General features: G+C 41.7%; 3 protein-coding genes across 3 annotated transcripts; 1 reads left to right on the forward strand and 2 right to left on the reverse strand.

Annotated features, from left to right (window-relative positions):
• Positions 1–1,839: 1,839 nt before the first annotated feature.
• atf3 (activating transcription factor 3) lies at positions 1,840–7,065 on the forward strand. Its single transcript, XM_076084682.1, has 4 exons — positions 1,840–1,937; positions 3,260–3,518; positions 3,605–3,712; positions 4,169–7,065. The coding sequence occupies exons 2-4, from the start codon at positions 3,261–3,263 to the stop codon at positions 4,481–4,483; spliced, it is 681 nt and encodes a 226-aa protein (XP_075940797.1). The 5' UTR covers positions 1,840–1,937; position 3,260; the 3' UTR covers positions 4,484–7,065.
• An 8,959-nt stretch (positions 7,066–16,024) lies between these two features.
• Positions 16,025–18,169, reverse strand: batf3 (basic leucine zipper transcription factor, ATF-like 3). Its single transcript, XM_076084666.1, has 4 exons — positions 17,566–18,169; positions 17,100–17,204; positions 16,454–16,498; positions 16,025–16,346 (listed from the first exon to the last, which is right to left on the reverse strand). Exons 1-4 carry the CDS (start codon positions 17,737–17,739, stop codon positions 16,212–16,214), a joined length of 459 nt encoding a protein of 152 aa, XP_075940781.1. The 5' UTR covers positions 17,740–18,169; the 3' UTR covers positions 16,025–16,211.
• Positions 18,170–18,349: 180 nt separating this feature from the next.
• Positions 18,350–21,436, reverse strand: nsl1 (NSL1 component of MIS12 kinetochore complex). The gene is made up of 6 exons (XM_076083995.1): positions 21,226–21,436; positions 20,442–20,514; positions 20,162–20,295; positions 19,775–19,829; positions 18,988–19,055; positions 18,350–18,902 (listed from the first exon to the last, which is right to left on the reverse strand). The coding sequence occupies exons 1-6, from the start codon at positions 21,412–21,414 to the stop codon at positions 18,681–18,683; spliced, it is 741 nt and encodes a 246-aa protein (XP_075940110.1). The 5' UTR covers positions 21,415–21,436; the 3' UTR covers positions 18,350–18,680.
• Positions 21,437–21,492: the final 56 nt, after the last annotated feature.

A 21,492-nucleotide genomic window follows, 5' to 3' on the forward strand; every position in this document is an offset into this window, starting at 1 on the left:
GAAAAGACCACTAGTACCAGTAAGTGTAGCACATGTAGTATTATAACTAGTACTGCTTACTGCTTTATCATGTACCTTATCTAGTACTACGGTAATAATGTTGTATTTTTAAGGTAGAAAGGCCTCACTGCTCCCCGTCTGTGTCAGCAGGTGAGTAAATGAGATCAACCGATTAAGACACACAAGAGTAGATTAAAGTAAAGCCACTCGACGGCTACAACACGTCTGTAAAACCACCATCGGTCCATGAGCAGCTCCTTTATAGGGAAGTTACCTCAGGAAGAAAACATGCAGGAATATGTTTTATTTACCCGCCAGCTGATCTTCAAGATGATTTCACGATCATAAAACAAAATGATGAATTCACCTGATGAATTAAGAGAAGAACAGACGACCACGCTGCCTCCACCGGTCTGTCTGTCTGTCTCACCTCACGGCTTTATACCCGGCTGATGAGACGCAACCACGGAATAAATAACCACGGTGTGTCATCGAGCTTGAACAGCGTTATTCACTCGTTAGTGAGGAATGACTGGAATGGAAATCCATGTCAGTGTGAAAACAAGGAGAGGGGACGGAGAAGAGTCAGCACCAGCTTATCTACTTATTTAGGAGTCATTGCAGGAGTTTTGATCTGCTTCTTAAACGTTGTTCATATATAAAGAGGACTTTTATTTATTTGAGTTTTGAGTGTGAAGTTATGGGGGAGAAGAGGGGAGGAAACAGAGAGGGGGAGAGTGAGGAAGAAATGATGAGGTAATGAGAGAAAGGGAGGAAAAGATGAAGGATGGGAAGGAGAGGAGAGGAGGAAAGACTAGAGGAAAGGGACTAAAAAGGAAATGATGAGGAGGGAGTTCAGACGATACAGGAAGAGAAAGAACAGAAGGAGGAAAAGAAAGAGGGATAGGGATGGACTTGAAAAGACAGAAGAAAGACAGAGGAAGGAAGAGACAGAAGGGGGGGTGAAAGGAAAGAACAAATATATGGAGAGATGGAAAGAAGGGTGGGAGAAGTTAGAAGAAAATGAGGAAGGAAGGAGAGGAGAGAAGGAAAAGAGTGAAGAAGAAGAAAAAGAAGAGACAAAAAAAGAGTATATGGGAAAAGGGGAGGAGAGACAAACTGGTGAGATAATGGAGGGATGGAAAGAAGGATGGAAAAGGAGAGGAGACGAGGAGAAGTGGACGATAATGGAATGAAGAAAGGAGGGATGGATGGAAAAGAAAGGAAGAGGTAGGATGAAAGGAAAGAAGTCCTTAATAGGAGAGGAGGAAAAGAGAAAAGGAGATGTGAGGAAGAGGAAAAGACTGAGGAGATGAAGGAAGGAAGAATAAAAAAAGAGAGGAAGACAAAAGGAAGTAAAGGACGGGAAAGAAATGAGTCAGAAAGGAGGAAGGAGATGGAGGAGAAGTGGATGACAAGAGGGAGGAGAAGAAAATGAAAGAGGGATGGAAAGGAAAGGAAGAGGTAAAAAAGAGGATAAAAGGACAGAAGTGATCTAAATAGAAGAGGAGACGAGAGGAAGAGGAAACGACTGAGGAGATGGAGGAAGGAAGCATTAAGAGAGAGGAGGAGGAAGAGGAGGAGGAGGAGGAGGAGGAGGGGGGAAGCCTGCCCTGTTTAGGCTGAGCAGCTCGGGGTTGCTCGATTGCATCATCGCAGGATAAGCCTTCTATAAATAGGGTGACGTCACCCCGCTGCTCTCGCTCCACCCCCCTCCACCCTTTCTCACCCCTCCCTCCCTCTCTCGTACAGCATTCTTGGTTGCGTCACCGGGCCCCGCCCCCGTCGTCCGTCTATATAAGCGGGTGATGCAACTCACCGGCCACAAGCGCAACTTTACGCACCGACAGGAAGAGACACGAGAGGAGAGAAGCAACTTTAGAGAGCTTTGTTTTCTTCCAGCGACAAGTTCATCTGAACCCGCGGACATTTATCAGGTAGGACGGCCGTCTGTTCACCGGGGGGAGGTCCGGGTTTGGCGGCGGGGAGGTCGGTGTGTGTTGTGTTTCTGTCACAGAGAGGACCGGTGTGTGTCCCGGTGAGTACAGCGGAGACGTCCCGTCGCTGTCCCGGGACACTTCACTAAAACTTTTAAAGTTGCTTCTACTTGTGATTAAATGAAAACGGAGAGGAGAGAAGCTCCGTGGCTCAGACTGCAGCAGTCATTTGTGATTATAAAGCAGTTTCTTATTTGTTTGTAACACTTTTGGGAGATTTTACTCTGATAGGATGTTCTGCTTGGTCTTAGTTTGCGCAGAGTGATAATAAATAAATAAAGTAAAACTAATAATAATAATAATAATAATAATAATAATGATGATGATGATAATGATAATGATAAAAGAATAACGTGATAATTGGGGCGTTCTCTGGATGTTTGTGATTTATATATTTGGCGAGTTAAAGTTTCCTTCGCTGTTTTTATTATAAACGAGTTGATGACAGAGATTTAGAGATTATTTATTTTAAGTTAAATAGAAAATAACTTTATTTATTCTCTGACTCGTTTTTAAAATGATAACCTGCACATATAAAACAAAACCCGAGGAAGATTATGGACACGATCAAACATACTGTAAATCAGTTGCAGATGTTCGATGAATTGGTAAATCTAGACAGAGTATATTATTTTGACACCTTATGGAAATATTATAGGGAGAATAAGTTGTTTTAACTTTGCCTATATGAATGTGTTTTGGTCTCGCAAGGCTGATAAGAATCGTATCAAGTCATTCTTCTCACGAGTCACTCCTCTGTAGATAACGCATGAATGATTCTCAATAATTGTTTATGCCCCAGAAAGGCAAATATGTGTTTAAGTTCACGTGGTTCTCCATCAAAGCCCGTTTGTTATTCCTCCTCCTCCTCTCTGTTGCATCAGATAACGCCATCTTGACTTCTGTTTACATGTTATACTTGTTGTGCAATATTTAAGAGCTTTACCATTATTACTCAGCAAAATCAATACCACTCTAAGTTATTAATAAGTGACCGTAACATGCTGAAAGATATGTTTAACCTCTTGGAATATTACTGTGTTTGTGCAACTTAATATTGAGATTAAATTAGTGTTATTGCATTTTATGTATTCATTTTATCACTATGATATCTTTATGGGCACTTGTGGTGTTGTAATATTGAGGTTATTGTGACTTTTTATTGTATTTGATTGCAAAATATCCTTATAATTTGTGTCTTAACTCTCGGTGACTTTGACCGGCATGATAATAATCTGTTGACTCTTGTTTGTTTTATCCAGAATGATGCTGCAGCACCCGGGTCCCTCGCTGGCTGACATCAGCTGCTCCGCCCTGGTGCCCTGCCTTTCCCCGCCGGGCACGCTCACCCTGGACGACTTCACCAACTTCACGCCCATCGTGAAGGAGGAGCTGCGTCTGGCCATCCAGACCAAGCGTCTGTCCAACGGGCTCAGCGCAGACATGAGCTCCGACGGCGCCAGCTCCGGCTCGGAGCAAGCCTGGGAGTGCCGCGCCGGTGGATCTGGAGGGAAGAGAGAGGTGAGGCAGAGAGCGGAACCGCTTCAGAGCGTTGCCATGTGGGGCTTGTTGACACCGTGTATTGACATTGTATCTCTGGTTTTCAGACCACACCTCAGGAACTCGAGAGGAGGAAGAGACGGAGGGAGAGGAACAAGGTCGCTGCCGCCAAGTGCCGCAACAAGAAGAAGGAGAAGACTGAGACTCTGCAGCAGGTAGCTTTCAACTGCTATTGATTTTAGAAGAAGATAACTGAACTTTTCTATCAGGTTTTTTTCATAGAAACGCAGTTTTGTTTCATTTTTCCCACCACAAAAATAACTGGGGTCATAAATGTCTGGCTCAAGGAGAGAAAAAATATTGTGATTTAAGAAAAACACATTCACAGCCCTAAATTCCAACAATAAGTTTTCAAATAAAGTTGTTTAACCGTTCAGTGTGCGATCTTTATGTTTTTGTGACTCCGCTCTTAGAAATGGTTTTAATTTAAAATCTGCACCCTTCAGAGAGGTTCAGAGGTGCTTCTAAAGTTCCCTCCTGCTGTAGGATTTGTGCTGATTTACAACAATCTTCAGACCTGCCTAAAATACAAAGAAGCTCGCCAAACAAAGCTTTAACATCCGACATGTAGGCACAACATGAATTGATTTCGCCCTCTGTCTCTCCTGCAGGAGTCAGAGAAGCTGGAAAGCGTCAACAGCGACCTGAAGGCTCAGATCGAGGAGCTGAAGCAGCAGAAGCAGCAGCTGGTCTACATGCTCAACCTGCACCGGCCGACCTGCATCGTCCGAGCCCAGAACGGCCAGACGCCCGAGGACGAGAGGAACCTCTTCCTCCAACACATCAAGGAGAGCACCTTGCAGCTCCACAACCTCACCTCCTCCACCAACACCACCACCTCCTCGTCCTCGTCCATCTCCACGCTGTCGCCTCTCGACGGAGGACTTCTGACCCTCGATCACATTCACTTTCTCGGTCACCTATGAGCGACCGGGTGCCACTTTTAATAGACTTGCAATGCCGCAATCGGCGCAGCAGAGGATGTTGGAGCGGCTGCTGGAGCCGCCACACAGACTTACGACCAGAGAATGACAGTGACTCTTTAGAAACGCCATTCAGGATGACTCCTCGGTCTCATTCACTGTTCACGAAGCTGCTAGAGAGACCTCAGCACCTCCCACTCCCTGAAGCTGCTGATGGGACAGGAAGTGTCTACAGCACCTTGACATGTATTACTCCTTTTTGTTTTGTTTCAAACATTACAAATGGTCATGGCCAAGGACAGATGCCAAAGCACGAAATTTTTTTTAATTTACTGGTATTTTGAAAAGATGAAAGTTATATTTTTCTTTTTTGTACCAAAGTGTGATTGCAAGGTGATCAAGGCACATCAGCTAAACGTTCACCTGAATAGAAAGCAGATGGACCGTGTGAGTGTGCACAGACCGAGTGGGTTTTGAGCTGCAGGCTTAAAAAAAAAAAAAAAAAAAAAAAGTCTTTGTTCTTTGTGTATGAAAAATTGTATATTTATTTAGTAACTACTGTATGACATGTCATTGCCGTATCAACCCTGTTTACTTGTCCTTTATACAACGTGAACTACTAAATTTGCTGCTACTACTAACCACTCAGGACCTGTGCTGTGCTGTAGAGGTTTCAGGTTGTCTGCTATCAGGGCCGCAGTTACAAAAGGGAAATGTACTTTGCAGGCAGGGGTTAGAATTATGCACTTAATAAAAAAGGAAAGTTAAAAAATTACAATATAATAATTTATGCAGATGATCGCTTACTTTTCTGGCAACCAAACTTGTCCCAAAAACAAAAAGCCTGTATAGAAGTACACTTTGTTTTATCACTGCGTCCCCTCTTAAGGTAAACAGAGAGTGTTGCTTTTTAAATCTTCTGTGACGATGAAGCTCCACAAGTACGAGTGTTATGTTGTTTTCTAGAGACGTTCCAATACCGGTTTTTTTTCTTCCCGATACCGATTTCGATACCTGAACTTTCATATCAGCTGATACCAAGTACCGATCCGATACCAGTGCTCTAAAAACAAAATAAAGTTAAACAAGTCAAAATTCCCTTTTTATATTTTTGTGAAAACATCCTCAAAAAACTGTATTCATTCAAATTAACAAGATTACATTTGAACAAATCATTATGATAATATAATTCACCTTCACCCCAAATGATTTTTTTTACTGACTAGAGCTCGAACGCATAATAATGTAACTCTAATGCAACCTCGGTACGTTGGCTGTTGGCTCCGTTATGTACCAGTAGGACTGTGCTGCTAATGGCTAACGTTAACTAGCTCTCCTCCTGCCGATTTCAACGTGGTTGTGTTGTTCAGAATGTAGCGTTATCTGGGATGAACAGGGTGCACAATGATTGTTTAAGCACAGGTGTGTAGTACTAGTTTGCACATGTGCAGTACGGATCGGGCAGGATGTACGGATCAGATAGCGGGTGATGTGTCGTTGTGGTTCCTGTGTATTGTGAGCTGATAAATGATATGATAACTTGATATCGGTACTTCTGATTCTGGTATCGGCATCAGAACAACTCTATTGTTTTCTACATAAAGTATCGACTGTGCGTTAGTTATGTGCTCCTGTATGTGAACACCGGATGCCTCCTTTTGATCTTGTCAGCGCAAAACAAAAGTTTAAAAAAAGATGGTTTATTTTCTAAAATGTATTTTTATCAACAAGATTTGGTTTGGAAGTTGTGTTCGCTTGATATCGTTAGCTAGGTATCGGAAGTATTCATCAATCATCTTTTCGGCTGGACCTTCAACGCTGAGTTATGCACGATGACGTGAGGTGTTATGAACTTTATCAGTATCCAGGCTTTAACTCACTGCCAAATAATTCCCGCTCCCTCCGCTCCCCCTGGCCTCTCTGGGGCCTGGTCGCTTTAGAGTGAAATCGTCCCCAATGAACGAGAGTTAAGACGATGTTGTCCTTGTCGACCGCTAAACCTGGCGGCAACCGAAAGTGTCTGCAAGCGAGACGCTGAAACCCTCTGAAAGGGGAAACTCTGCTGATCAGTGTTTGATTATTTGAATTGTCAGTAAGCCTGACTGAACATTGAACATCCTGTTAGCTTAAGGTTATCCTAAAGGTTTGTCACTGTCTGTTCCTGATAGAAGAGTAATAATTCATGCAGCACATTACGGTCACGTTGAGGACTGAAGTTTTATATTTTATGTTTGCGTGGTAGAAGGTTTATATTGTTGATGGTGTGGTATGTAAGCAGTCACATGGTTAAAGGGACGCAGGCGTTCAGTGTGTTTGTTGTTTCCGTGGTTCATTGTCCCGTCATGGCTAGATAGCTAATGAGCACTGAGGTTGATGCGTATGTATTCTATTGTGCCTACTTCTACTGGCTGTCTTTGTGTCGTTGTTGTTTGCAGCTGCTCCGACTGTTGGAGCATCGTGGCCTAAAGGAATGAACCGTAGGCTGTCAAGTACAACTGCACTGCTACTACCAATGTGTACTTCCATCTTTGTGATCTGTCAACTTTTGTTTTTGATACTTTGTTAATTAAAAATATGTATTGCAAATGTAACCGTGCATTGGTGTCGTTTTGTTTTGGGAAATAATCACGTTGCTTTTAAAGGACGTTATTCCATTTGATTCATACGGGGAATAGAAGTCGCTGCACAACAATAACATGTCTTCTTCTTACAACGTCCGTCCTTTCTTTTCCTAAACCGAACTAAGTAGTTTGTTGCCAAAACCTAAGTATTTCACGATAGTTTCGTAAACCTAACTAAGTTTTTCCTGTGAAGACATATCTATGCATGTATTGAGTGGAAATTGAACGTGATGTTGGACTTTCGTAGGGAAACGCATGAAGAATGAGGAGTAACTTTTCCTAAGATATCATTACGAACCGTTGCATGAGGATAAATTGCCTTATTTGCATGGATTGTTTACACTGAGTTACATTGAGGGTCATTTGTTCAAACCTGGTGGTTCGTGCTCAGGAGTTTTATTGGAGTGATCAACATTGAGAGATGTTGCTAATGTTGTAGCCACGTCCCATTCAGCTACATAAAATACTCTTCTTTTGAACTACACATCAGAAATTTGTCTCTCAAATCACATAAGCACCAATTCTTCAATTTCTCATATAAAGATATACAGAAAGAATATGTAAATATAAGGGGAATAACACCACTGTTTCTTCTAGATGTATTTCTCCAGACGGGGAAGCTGCTGTAAGAGGAAATTAACTTTTATTCTGACAGCTCATCCCTTCAGGCACTTCATGTACAAAGCTTCATAAGAGTGATGTGAGTTCACCAGCAAACATCCTGCATGTGAGCTCAGAGCGGCTGTGTTTGTGATGCAGAGAGAGACAAGACTGGACATGTCAGCTGATCAGAGAGAGAGAGAGAGAGAGGGAGAGAGAGAGGGAGAGAGGGAGAGAGAGAGGGAGAGAGGGAGAGAGAGAGGGAGAGAGAAGTTACGACCTAATCGTTATCTGTGAAGATAAGCTGAGAAATACTGTTCAAAGAGTAACAAACCCACCGACTCAGACTCTGACTCAGACTGGATGTTTAACACACTCTGAGTGAACAAATATAATCAACCACTTTTATATTTGTGGAGGGTTAGCTTTTACAAAAGAGCTTATTTCCTTTCAAATATGACCTCATACTGTATATTTTGCATTGTTAAGACTTCTGGCAGGTTTTTGAAATCATTCATGCAATCATTGGTCAAATGGAATATAATGAATACAATGTTGGGGAAAACTACACACTTCAAGTACAATTTTGAGGTTCTTGCACTTTAAACAGTTCAGAGGGAAATGTTGCTGCTGTTTACATTCCTGATGATGCAAATACAAAAAATGCACGACAGGAATGTACTTCTGTTTTGTTTTGTTTGTCATGTGTTTGTTGTGTTGAAAATGGGCTACAACTAAATTTTGTTGTGCATCCTTGTGCAGCATAATGACAATAAATGATCCTCTAAAGAAAAAGCTGGGAATAAAAAATGGTGGGAAATCTGATAAGCTTCACACATGCTAACTGAGTGAGGTCCACCATGGTGGTACAACAATGCATGAGGTTCTGACACTCACACTAAACTTGTTGCAAGTCAGTTTAATGGACTTCTTTGGGGTTTGTAGCTAATTACCCAATTGCACAACCAGCTAATTTGCCTGAAGCAGTGAACTCCACCCTCCTGCCTCACCACTATTCAACAAACACTATCACACAATCCAGGTTTACCGGTTTCTGCTTGAAAGGTTACCTCTAATGTGGTTTTACCCCGCCCGTCTAGAATGAAAAGGTAATAAAAGCAAACACTGAAATACGCACCACGGGTTCTTTTTAACATGCAGCTGTTATCACACATTTCTATTATAATTATATTGGCTGTTGGACCCCGGATAGAACACCATATTTGGGTGAAGTCATTCTAACAACCACTAAAACTCTTTTCACCTCATTTAAACATACATGTACTGTAGGTTAAAGACCATTAAAGAGTTCAAGGAGTCAACAATAGTCTTATTGTCATAAGACTACATGCTGCGGCTCAGATCCACTACAGCACTGTGAGAATGTGGGCGGTGCTGTTTGCTGGAGGGAAATGTTTCAACCTGCTTCAGTATTGTTTGATACACAACTGGTATGTTAATTATAACTTGTAACATCCCCAGGTATCCCATCCCCCCTCTGAAGCTGTTTCTTCCTCTACCTGTTACCTGTTCTCTTTGATCTGCCCGGTTGCCAGAGAAAAGTTGGCGTTGTCCGTTTCTGCAAACCACGGATTTATGGCATGCGGATGCATTCAGTCAGAGCAAGTAACAAAAGTACAACGAGAGACCGCTTTTAGAAAGTTACGTGGTATGAAATCTATGTGCTGTAATAGTGGGTCAAACAAACACAGGACTTTCATCCAGGACACCGCAGTTTGTGTCCCGTGTTACGCTAGGTTGTTACGCCGCGTTGTTACGCTAGGTTGTTACGCCGCGTTGTTACGCCGCGTTGTTACGCCGCGTTGTTACGCCGCGTTGTTACGCCGCGTTGTTACGCCACGTCAGAAGGAGCATAATGCAGACAGGTGTTTTCTTCTATTTTAATGTTTTTACTATTATTACATCTGCTTTTAACAAGTCAAAATGTTAAATTGAAAGGAAATATCCTCAAATACAGATGCATGTGCATTTCCTCTTGTACTATCTTGCAAAGGGATGACTTAAAAATGTCTCTTATATTTCATCTGATTATGCTTTCAGAGGTGAGCCAACGTTCAGCTGTCTGTTCTGCAGGCTTTAATTAAATGGTTTGATAGGAATGCCGGGAGGAGAAACATTGGTGGCACGAACAGGATCTGACATGAAAGGGTTTGTAAATGAGACTTGTTTATCTGATTTTGTTTACTATGAGAAATCCTGTTGAAACACAACTCCTCCGTCCCTGTTTTTCTGGTATGCAAATTCAAAGCAATGGCGGAAGAAGCATTCAGATCCTTTACTTTGTACAACCCTGTGAAAAAATACTCCTGCATTGAAAATGCTCCTCAATTAAAAGTTGATTGGAGGGTTATTCAGATCACCTGTTGGTCAGGATGTGAGGACTGGCTCCTTATTAAGAATTGAGAGCAGCTTGATGCATTTCCCCTCTTGGCCAATCAGGATGAAGATGACTTTCTTTTCTTTAGGGTTGAAGAGAGGTGAAGAACTGAACAGTCGGAGCATTCAGTTCCTCATTATAACAGAGTCAGCCAGATGCTCTGGTCTTCAGGCCGTTTCAAGACTTCTTTGTTGTCTTAACTTTCCAGATTGAGGTTGTTTTATTGAAAAACAAGCTGGAGTAATAATAAAGAACACCTTTACGCTATAGGTGACCTGCATCAGGGCAGGTCTTATTGCAAGAGTTGTCCTTGCCCAACGATAAGTTAAAGGAGACATATCCTTGCTCATTTTCAGGTTCACACTAGAACATGTTTAAAACACTTTATTTTCCTCATATTGTCCGTTTGAATACCTGTATTCAGCCTCTGTCTGACACGCTCCGTTTCAGTGCCTGTCTCTTTAAGCCCCACTCCTAAAAAAAAAGCCCAGTCTGCTCTGATTGGCTCGCGAGAACATATTTGTATTACAACACCTTTGCAAAGGTCGTTTTCAAGCCTTCAGGTGGAGATACTCAGATGGGCTCGGTGTACTCGAGTGAGCCTGCAGGCTATATTTCGTTTTTTTATTTCCATTGAAACACTCACATGTCTTTGTTATCAAAGAGGCATTTTATTAGAAGTGAAGAGGCTTTTTCTTCATGAGACTTGTTGTGAGACTTGTTTCTCCAAGAACTGTTTTTAAACATGTGGTTCTTAACTGGTTCTCAGGCTTAGAACCACATGATTATAACCAGAAAATGTATTAAAAAAATAAAAGTACTCGTGCAGAAAATATATCCCCTGTGACAGTTATACTGTTAAATATTATATGATTAGATTATTATTACTCATGCATTAATGTAAAGCAGCTAATGATTGTTTTCATTGTCATGTATAAATTGGGTAACTAGGTACAATAAGTACAATATTTAATTTAAAAGAATCCGGTAAAGTACAATACGTGAAATTTGTACTTCAGTACAGTACTTGAGTAAATGTACTTTGTTTCTTTCCACCACTGATTCTAACTTCCATTAAATGTATCAGCAGTCCATCACTAAACTACACCACTCAACAGATTACCGAGTGGGTTTTCTAAAGCTCTCTAAAGTACAGTTGGTTCTCACTTGAAGCGGAAGCAGAAGTGGGAAGTTTCAACACGGCTCTGTTACAGTTTATTCTCGGGTCAGCTCGGGGTCACAAGTTGAGGTCACTGTGAGTTGTTCTCTCGCCAGGTTTTGTTCCAGGAACCGATCGCTGACTTCCATCCCATCGATTACACACCAAGATGTTTCCAGCCAGGTTTGTCGTCACCGGAGTGAAACCTGAAATCTCAAAGTGCTGTGTGCTGAACAGCAGTTATTCCCACACGGGATGTTGGCCAATATGGTGCCAAAGTACAAACACACACACACACACACACACACACACACACACACACACACACACACACACACACACACACACACACACACACACACACACACACACACACACACACACACACACCCGGGAGAGGGAAGAGGCTTTGCCATGGAGGGAAATAAACTGATGTAACTCAGTCACAAGTGGAGGCGAGGTCACTGATGCAACAGCCGTGTCATAATCTTTGACCGGCAACATCCTGTGTGGTGGGTCAAAGATCACAGCTGAACACACAAGCACATTTGCAGGTATTACCAGATAACCGAATTTCAAGTATTCTTTTATGCTGCTGCAGTATATAGGCTGGTTCCAATCAGAAATATTTTATTATTTTACATTAAATGTCACAAATGATCCAGCCTGGTTTCACTCCCACAATGCACCCTTCATCGTCTGTATGAGACACACTGGACTTTCAATGTAAACCCATCTGTGTCATAACTAGACCTCGGGCAACACAAGTATTAAGAGGGAGAAGTACACAGTCAGGCGAACTCATTATTTTGTCCCGTGTGATCTTCACTGGTGATGTTATGCAGCCTGTTCTCATACAGCGTTCCCAAGTGCAAAGTGCTAAGTGGCATTGGAGGTGAATGGGTCAAAGCAAAAACGGTCTTTAGCCCAGGAGACTAGATGTGAAACGAGAAGTCAACCCAAACCACCATCTTTTCCTAAACCTAACTAAGTATTTCACAACTTATTCTTAAATGTAACCAAGAAGTTTTGTTTCCTAAATCAAACTAAGTTTCAACGCACAAAAATAAGAACTAATCTTTTCGTCAGATATCATACGAGCCGTTGTATGAGGACACGTCGCGTTACGTCACGTGACCACAGGATTAAGTAATGTGACGCCACATCCGAAGCTTACATTGCATTTAATTCACACTTATTTAAAGCTAAAGCATGATGGTTTTTTTCTAACCCTGACTTTGTAGTTTCGATGCCTTCACAGCATGAACCACACGTTACGCGTTAACCGGGAACGTTTCGCAATGTTAACCACGACCCTTCAGACGCTACGCAAGAGGCTGCCGTCATTATAGTGACGCTTTCTGCCCAAATGGCAAAATATGATGAGTAGTGATGAGATCAGGTTGAATTATCTGATACACTAATAAAGTTAAGCTCCTCAACAATCCTATCTTAAAGGTTGTACATTGTTCTTCTAAACGAGGCTGGTTGTCCCTTTCCTTAAAAAGACAGATACACAGTACAGAGTACAGTGACTGTAAGGAAGAAAACATCTACATGGAAACAGCCGACTGGGCCACTCTGACACATCAGAACTGCTTACTCACGTACTGACACATTAACAGAGTACAAGGAACAAAGCTTCTGTTTAAGGAAGTTACCCTGAGCTAAATAGAAAGCACCAGACATTTGCAAACCATAAGCATGATGCATTTTTCACTTATACGATTAAATAAACGTATGAGTTTAACGACTATGATGTGATGACGCCAGTATTCTTTATTTAGCCTTTTAAAGACATAAGGAAGTGAAAGAGGCTCTAATGTCTTATAGAATCTCCGGTGAGGGGAAAATACAAGAAGGAAGAAGAATTGGACACAAGATAAGTGAAAACAAGGAATAACAAAAAAGTGCAAAGTAGGATCAATAAAAACAACAAGAGGACAAGGAAGTGAACCTGAACAGTAAAGGGACGCTGATGGGAAACCCGATCATCTCAGTTAGACAGAAAGGTGTTGTCTTGAGGTTGTATTTCTGCCTCATTTGTCTCATACATGCAACAAGGAAAATTTTCAATCTTGTGCAACAGGTGAGAACAGCGCACCTGTTTCCAGTCAGAACATTATATTTTTCTTTCAAAGAGATTGTGCAGTGGTGATGAGCCTTTTGTGTGCAAATTCCACAATATGATGCCACACACGGCTTAACGGATAACGGATCTTGTTTGCTCTATTAAGCCGTAATGAGGGCCCAGTGCTAACAACATTCAACTATCACACTAAGATCTAAATATTTGAAGCAGTAGATTAGTTTTAAATATTACAGGAATGTAAAAAAAGAAGCAACAAGCAAGACCTTTTAAAAACTCAAAAGTGTAACTCAATGCAACCTCTGTTAACTTCAGCGGTTAGCTCCGTTATTAGCCGAGCAGGGCTGTGCTGCTAACAGCTAACGCTAACTAGCGCTCCTTCCGAATTCAACATGGATTTGTTGTTCACAATGCAGCATAATCAGGGAACAATAGGCTGCACGGCAGTGTTTCAAGCACACATGTTCAATGCAGGACTTGTTTTCACAGTGTGGTGTCAGTACTTTGATTTAGTAAAGTATCTGAATACAACCACTGCTCAAATCCATCAATAGAGAAACATTTCAGACAACATCTTCCAACATTCAATAAAGACGTTTTCTTTCAACATATTCAGTACGTTCCTGAGAAGATGCTACTTGAACTTCCATGGAGATAATCTTTGAGACTTGGTCAGTGTTCAAAACACCAGATACGGCAACATAGTGAGTGCCAGGGGGAAAACAATACTGAAAGCATTGGTATCATTTAGTGAGAAGGATATCTGTGACGCCCATCACAGAGCTCATGAAAGCCTTTAACTCTAATAATAAACTAACGGTGGACTCATGATGAAAGATATTGGCACTGCTGTGTAAGTCTTCCAGAGAAGTTATTCAGAATCCACTTGACTATTCAGTAGAAGTGTGTGTGTGTGTGTGTGTGAGTGTGTGTGTGTGTGTGTGTGTGTGTGTGCAGTGGAAGGTGTCTGTGCAGACTTGCTACTGTATTCCTCAGAACCACTCTGACGAGTTGCCTCCTGCCTCCGCGGTGTTTCCTGCTTTGCTCGGTGACCGGTGTTGTCGTGATGGTGGTGCTTTTGGTCACTCGGTTAGAAACTGATCCGAGCTCTAGTTTCCACAGTGACACTTTCCTGCGGAAGTCTCGGGTGTTGGGACGAGCGAAACCAAATAGTGTTTTCCACAACACTCAGCGTGTGTCTGCCTGAGACCTGGACGTAGTCTTGGACGTCACCCAGAAGGTTAATAAACACAAACACCACGCTTTTCAAGAAGCAGTCCAGTTTTTGCAGAACATTGCAGCAGAGAAAAGGTTCAATTCCACTTGGTTTACGTCATCAACATCTTCCATATAGAGGATTCACCCCCCTCGTTGTGGAAGAGGAAGGACAAATGAAGAAAAGATTAAGTTTGATGTGATCGTGGTCAAACTATAGGGAAGTGTTCATCTCAGTGAGCGTAACAGACCACAGCTGTGTTTGCTGATGAGTTCATGGATCCACTCTGACGCGTCCCGGACTTCAGAATGACCTCGAGAGCTTCAGCAAAACGAGGAAACGTCCCAGAGGAACGTGCTCAGTGATGTTGGTGAACGATCGCAGGAAACTGATGTTTTTATAGTTTCCATACATCAGTTGTCACAATTCTGACATTATTAATCACTGGGGTTTTTATGCGTCTTCTGAGTTCCTTTCTGTATTGTCTCATATTTCTGTTTTCTTTCTATGTTTTATAAAAATGTGTTGCGATAAATAACAGAAAACCCTTTCCTTTGGTTATTACATGACGAGACATTTATTAATAACTTATTTTCTAATAACTCTGACGTCACTCACATCTTAAACTCTGAAGGTCCATCTTACATATTTATGTTGTGCTGCGTTCAAATCCACAAACATATATTGGACATATTTTACTTCCACAATTATCATCAAAGTTCTAGAATACTGAATGTGTCGCACAAAAAGGCATCTGGAATATCTCCATTTTCTTTTATATTTCTCTCACTGTATTAATTATATAATGAAGTTTTGGAAAAAGCTGACAAGAGCGAAATGTTTTCTTCCTAACTTTTTAAAATAAGTGAAGATTTAAGGGGAACATCAGGATTTCAGAGGTTATTAAAGAGTAATGTGTTTCTCACTTGTCTCCACCAACCAATCAGAATCTAACATTAATATAACATTTATAAAGACCTCTTATAAAGGATGCACTAAGGAACACTTTGTGTCTTTGTCATATCATATCATGGCGTTATTACTCTGATTACTGCTGTCTTTCTAATAGAAATGTTCATATAACATAAATTAATAAAGACTGAAAATGTTCTTTGTTCCAACTCGTATTTTTTTAAATTATTTATCTACAACAAATAAACTTTATTCAACAAAAAGATCCACTGTTAACTTTACCAGTGCACGTTTTGAATTCATGTTAGTTGAATATCTGAGTAAAATAAACTAGAACACGATAAATAATATTAAAAATGACTTTAAAGTGATTGAGTGATTTTTATCAGTTTAATTGTATCAAATTAAACACATTGTTAAATTATTTTATTGACTTTTTTGGGCGAAAGATTAGTGAAAATGTGGGTCTTTGTTACAGCTGACTAGAATAACAATAATAATGAAGTAATTCCACAAATAAAGACTGAGGTTCAACAATTACAACTTTAATATCAGTGATGTGAAAGGACTGTACAGATAATCTATTACTGTATTTACATTATGGACACGAGCTGCTGCAGGTTGAACCACCAGAGGGCACGTGAGGTTATGAGGTCTCCTCACAGCGAGCAGCGCCCTCTGCAGGTCTACTGGTGCATTACACGATGAGCAGCTTCAGACTCATTACTGCTTTGCCTCAGACCGAGCGGGCCTCCATGGTGTCAGGCTGCAAACTGCACGAGGCAAAGGAGCAGTGCATGATGGGACAGAAGCGCTCGTGGGCCCCGAGACTCTCAGAGAGCATTCGCTGCTCCTCGTGCAGAGAATCCACCTGAAGACAAGCCGACCCAGACATTATATTACTGTCCTATGCAAACCACATGTTGAAGTAAAGATGTGTTGAGTACAGATATGATGTACAGTAGTCTGTTATTATACCTCTCTCCTCAGCTTCCTGTTCCTCTGCTCCAGAAGCTCACAGGCCTAGAGGAGAGGAGAGAAGGGAGGAAGGAAAGGAGAGAGGAGATCAGGAAGAGGCATAAATGATGAAGGATGTAAAGAGGTTGTTTGTGGAATTTTGGGGGCGTGGCTTTGAAGGGTCAGTGTTGCAGACTTGGCGACTTTTGGAGCGAATGCTGCTACTTTGTAGAGTTTTGTTTTAGTTTGGATCATTTTTAATAAATCTTTCTCAAGGCCTTTACTGCCTTTTCTTTGCTCTTCCTGGTTTCTCCAGTGGTGCCGACCTCAGCTTTAAGGAGGAACACATCCCAGTTACATTACCAGTCGTGAGTGCAGTGAAAGCTGTTATAGAAGGACTTCTGTGGCTCTGCAGACTCTGGAGATTTACACCTATTCTTACAGTTTAAAATCAACATATAATGCCTTTTAAAACAAAATGATCTTTTGAATATCGTCTTTACTGAATAACCGGAGTAACTTTAACACTAAAACCAGGTCTTAACCCTCACACATCCATTTGACGCAGTGAGGAACACAAAAAAGTCCTCACTCTCAGGTCTATCATTAGAACAAAGACCAGAGCGCGCGCACACGCACACGCACACACACACACACACACACACACCTCATGCAGAAGGTCAGCTCTCTGTGTTTGTCTCTTTCTGCTCTTCTGGGCTGCAACTCTGTTCTTCTCTCTCCTCTTCAACGTCCTGTCTTCATCCTCTGAACCCTGAGACACACGCACACCCACGCGCACACACACACACACACACACACACACACACACACACACACACACTATCCATTCAATTGGCAGGTCACATTTATGCAGTTTAACTTTATTTCAACATGTTTTTGAATAAACGGTTTGCTTCACTGAAACTACATTTTTTTAAATTTCCTTTTCATTAAACAGCAATATTTTGAATCCGAGGCCTCACAGACAATCATTTTTCAACATCCTGAAAATGTTGCTTTGACTGCTAGCACGACCTTTGACCTCCCTGTGGGATCAGCAGCAGGTTGCTATGATAGGTTTCCCTATAATGATACAAGAATAAAGACATAACGTAGCATCAGTGTGATCTCACCTCACATCCTTCACAGAGGAGGGATTTCTTGTTCTTCTGAGGAGCTTTGCAGGAAGAATCACAGTCTGACATCACAGGTTTGTTTAAAAGCTGCATTAAAATGATGGAACAGGAGGACGCCCTGCACACCGGCTCGGTCAGAAACACAAACAGTGTGGTGTGAGGACTGGCCATCGGGTCCAGTGAAGCTAAAACAAGCCGGGCTGCAGTTTCACTTCAGCTTTCTTTTCACTTTTCAATTTCGCTGCCGCTTTAGCAGAAGCAGCAGCAGCAGCAGCGAGGGCCGTTCACATAAATCACATGACCCACTGTCCCTTCATGCCTCACACACCCTGCTGTAGACACACACCTGAGCAGAGGGTCCCAACCTTTGAATTCCTTGAAGCCCCGCCTACTTTTATCAAAGAAAAACTGAGCCCCTAAAAAAAAAAACTACAAATCCGTGAACTAAATCCTCAATTTGAATAAAGTGATTCAGCGTATTGATCGAGTTAGTTTGCTTTCATTAAATCAACGTTCTTTAATGAAAAGAAGTCGTATAAATAAAGCGACAGATTTTAGTTTTGGACTTTTGGTCACAATCCTACGCAGCCACATCTGGATTATAATTCTACACACAAACGTATAATAATGATCTTTATCTGACACTCTGCACAAACAGAATGTGGATTTATATTTTGGACTTTTTTTTATTCAAACATGTTATTTACAGACTTTTGCATAAATGATCCAGTTAAGAGTGCAGAATGAGTAGACGGGTCAAAGTATTGAGACTCACAGGATGTTGGTTTTTGGTTATTTTATGGAATTTGTTTAAAATCTGTTTCAGTGGCAGAAAAATCTTAAAATGAAAACATTGTTGAACATGTTGGGCCCTTGTGCTCCATGAATCAATCCATGAACAGTTTATGTGAAATCATAGTAAAGTCTCAACATTAATATTTATTCATGTCTAAATGTGAGACATGATGGAACCTTTACTGCACGTTTAAAATGAATAAACCTGAAGAAGAGTCATTTTTAACCGCTGCTTTCTACTGTTTAAAAAAAGAAAACGTACGAGTCCAGAACATCACAGCGTGTCCACTGGCGTGTGCTCACGGAAGCAGGAAGTGTCACTCTGGTTTGTCGAGAGGCACGTAGCAGTCCGCGGCTGCTGCCTCCTCTACGGATCTCTTGATTGGCCGCCTGCTCCTCGCAGGAGGAGGCGGCGGCGGCGCGTCCGATTGGCCGTCGAAGCCGAACACTTCTCGGTGGATCTCCAGAGTGGCGTGACTCGGTTTCATGTCGAGGATCTCACAGAGGCCTTCGGCTTGTTTCTGCAGAGTGTTGATTGACTAGAGGGAAGAAAATATGAATAAATACATCAATAAAGCTTCTTTATATCCATCCATCTATAACACGATAAGGTGTGTGCGCTACCTTTATGACCTGGATGGCCTGTTTCACCATCACAGGAGCTGCTGCTGACAAGTCGTTCATGATGCTCTCTGGTGAACACACACACACACACACACACACACACACACACACACACACACACACACACACACACACACACACACACACACACACACACACACACACACACACACACACACACACACACACACACACACACACACACTAATTAGTTTGTCTGCTCGTCAGGCAACAGACATACATCTGTGTAAGATATGTTCCTGCATACACATCAAAATATATGCACAATCACGTTAAATAGTCAAGCTAATAATTCTATATACACATATAATATTCTGCAGATAAACCGTTGTGTCGTTTCAGGATGAATCCATTAACCGGCGGCTACATTTTGTGTTCGCACTCTCGGCTCCAAAGTCTAATGAAACTAAACAGTTTGAACAGAAAACAGCACGGATGCATTCAGGCGTTTCAGTTCATTTATGTGTTTCAAATGTCCAGCTGAAAGAGAAGTAGCTCTTCCTGTCAATCAGACAGGAACATAATGTATGTGACGCCATAGGAGAGAGTGTGTGTGTGTGTGTGTGTGTGTGTGTGTGTGTGTAGCATTTCAAATGCTTTAAACCGGAGAGAAATGTGAATATTTAGTCTCTTTCCTCGCCCGCTTTATGCAAAGACATCGTTGAACGTTTTTTCTGTCGATCTTTCATTACCCTCAGAATATCAAAGAACACGAACGCTCAAATTAAAACATGTGTGTGTATTCAATGATTAAGAAGGTAAGAACCTTGACCAGGATCTTTGAGCAGCTCTTGAGGTTTGACCGCGTGCTCGTACAGCCCCTGAAACACAAACGCAGCAGACGTCAGGGATAATAAAGTTAAACATGTATTAATCAAATACATTTCAGGGTTTGATCACTAAACATTATGTCATTGATACTAAATCAGTGTAACGTTGATCTCAACAGTCACTTGTCAGCCTGAACATCCATCTGTGAAACGATGGATTCCTGTTTTTGAGCTGTGACTGTGGCTTTAATGTCTAAAGTGCAGCTTCTCCTCCCACTCGGCTGTGTTTATTCCATGAAACGGAGGTGTCAGCGTGTCTCGTCCACTCACTTCACTGCACATGTATCGGCCCTGAATGAAGACAGAGCTACTGCGGCACCCACCATGAGTTTACGCTCAGCTTTGAGAGAGTGGACCACATGAGGCAGGATCTTTTTCGGGTACGTGCGGCGCCTCCTGGTGGTCTCGACTATGGTGTCATCCAGCAGGCTTTCCAGATCCATCGCCTCGTCCTCGGCTGAGTGGTGGAGGGAGAGGAGAGACAGTTAGCTTTATTAAATAGGACTTTATTTCAGACAACATCAACATTATTTACCGACTGAGGACGTTATGTAAAGCTGAAGCTCCTAAAACTGATTTTATACAGTTTGTCGTGTGAATCACCTTCAACATCAGGTGCCTCCTCCCACGGATGACCGTTCACCAACACGTTGTCCTGGACGGCTGCCTCAAAGTTCTGCGCGGATACGAACACGTTTCACTACTGAACAGTTTCAACAATACAGCAGTTCACGTCGAGCAAAGAGTCCAAATACTCCTGCAGCACATTATCAACTGTATCGCAGCGAACGCGTGTTTCTAGGGCTGCAGCTAAGCTTCTAATTATTCATGAATCTGCTGATTAGTTTCTTAATTGAGAATCATAAAATACTCAATTCCTAAAGCTCAAAGTGACGTCATCAAATGTCTCGTTTTGTCGAAGCAAGAGCTCGGAATGTAAGGATCTTCAGTTTAGTCTCACTATCGAGGCAAAGAAACGCTCACGATGGAAAATTGGGAATATTTGTGCAGCTCTGCTTAAAAATGTATATTTTATCTGCTCCCCAAATACTCTTTATCTGTACGCTGAAAAACATACATATAGGAGTTTAGTGCAATCAACTATTCCTGTGATGTACTTAAAATAAATAAACATACATGCATATATACACATATAACACCTTTAAGCCGAAATTATCACTTCAACTCAACAAATATTAATACAAACATTAAATTCAAGATTTGATAAATGTGATTTGGTTTGGAAGTCACCAAAGAGACAACTGTGCGCACTTGCAACAGAAGTCTTCAATCAGCAGTATGTTGATACTTGACAGGAACAGTTAATCCTTTAATTATCTAAATGTACAGTTAGTAGTAACATTAGGATGTAAACAACAGGACCCACCGCCAGCAGCTCCTGCAGTAAAACTCGCTTCGTCTCCTCGGAAACTTCCGGCTGTCCGTCAAAAGCCGTCTTCAAAATGTCTTTATATTTATTTATCTGTCCTATCACGTGTTTCTTGGACGTCACTTGTACTCTGTACTCCTGATTTGTTTCATCTTTCGGTAACAGTCCGCTCTCCACGGGCTCCATCTTTACCGCCAACTTGTTTATATATTTCTTTGCCGAAAACCGGAAGTGAATGTGTAACTTCCTGGTCCGACTGTTAAT

The sequence above is a fragment of the Anarhichas minor genome, unplaced genomic scaffold, assembly GCF_050575085.1.
Source record: "Anarhichas minor isolate MPS153535 unplaced genomic scaffold, ASM5057508v1 ptg000136l, whole genome shotgun sequence".
Lineage (NCBI taxonomy): Eukaryota > Metazoa > Chordata > Actinopteri > Perciformes > Anarhichadidae > Anarhichas > Anarhichas minor.

Coding starts and splice junctions, on each gene's coding strand:
- atf3 (XM_076084682.1), top strand. CDS start 3,261: ATGATGCTGCAGCACCCGGGTCCCTCGCTGGCTGACATCAGCTGCTCC. Junction 3,519..3,604: donor GATCTGGAGGGAAGAGAGAG/GTGAGGCAGAGA, acceptor TCTGGTTTTCAG/ACCACACCTCAGGAACTCGA. Junction 3,713..4,168: donor AGACTGAGACTCTGCAGCAG/GTAGCTTTCAAC, acceptor TCTCTCCTGCAG/GAGTCAGAGAAGCTGGAAAG.
- batf3 (XM_076084666.1), bottom strand. CDS start 17,739: ATGGCCAGTCCTCACACCACACTGTTTGTGTTTCTGACCGAGCCGGTG. Junction 17,205..17,565: donor TCCTCTGTGAAGGATGTGAG/GTGAGATCACAC, acceptor CGTGTGTCTCAG/GGTTCAGAGGATGAAGACAG. Junction 16,499..17,099: donor GAGCTGACCTTCTGCATGAG/GTGTGTGTGTGT, acceptor CCTCTCCTCTAG/GCCTGTGAGCTTCTGGAGCA.
- nsl1 (XM_076083995.1), bottom strand. CDS start 21,414: ATGGAGCCCGTGGAGAGCGGACTGTTACCGAAAGATGAAACAAATCAG. Junction 20,515..21,225: donor TACTGCAGGAGCTGCTGGCG/GTGGGTCCTGTT, acceptor GTATCCGCGCAG/AACTTTGAGGCAGCCGTCCA. Junction 19,830..20,161: donor AAGCTGAGCGTAAACTCATG/GTGGGTGCCGCA, acceptor TTTGTGTTTCAG/GGGCTGTACGAGCACGCGGT.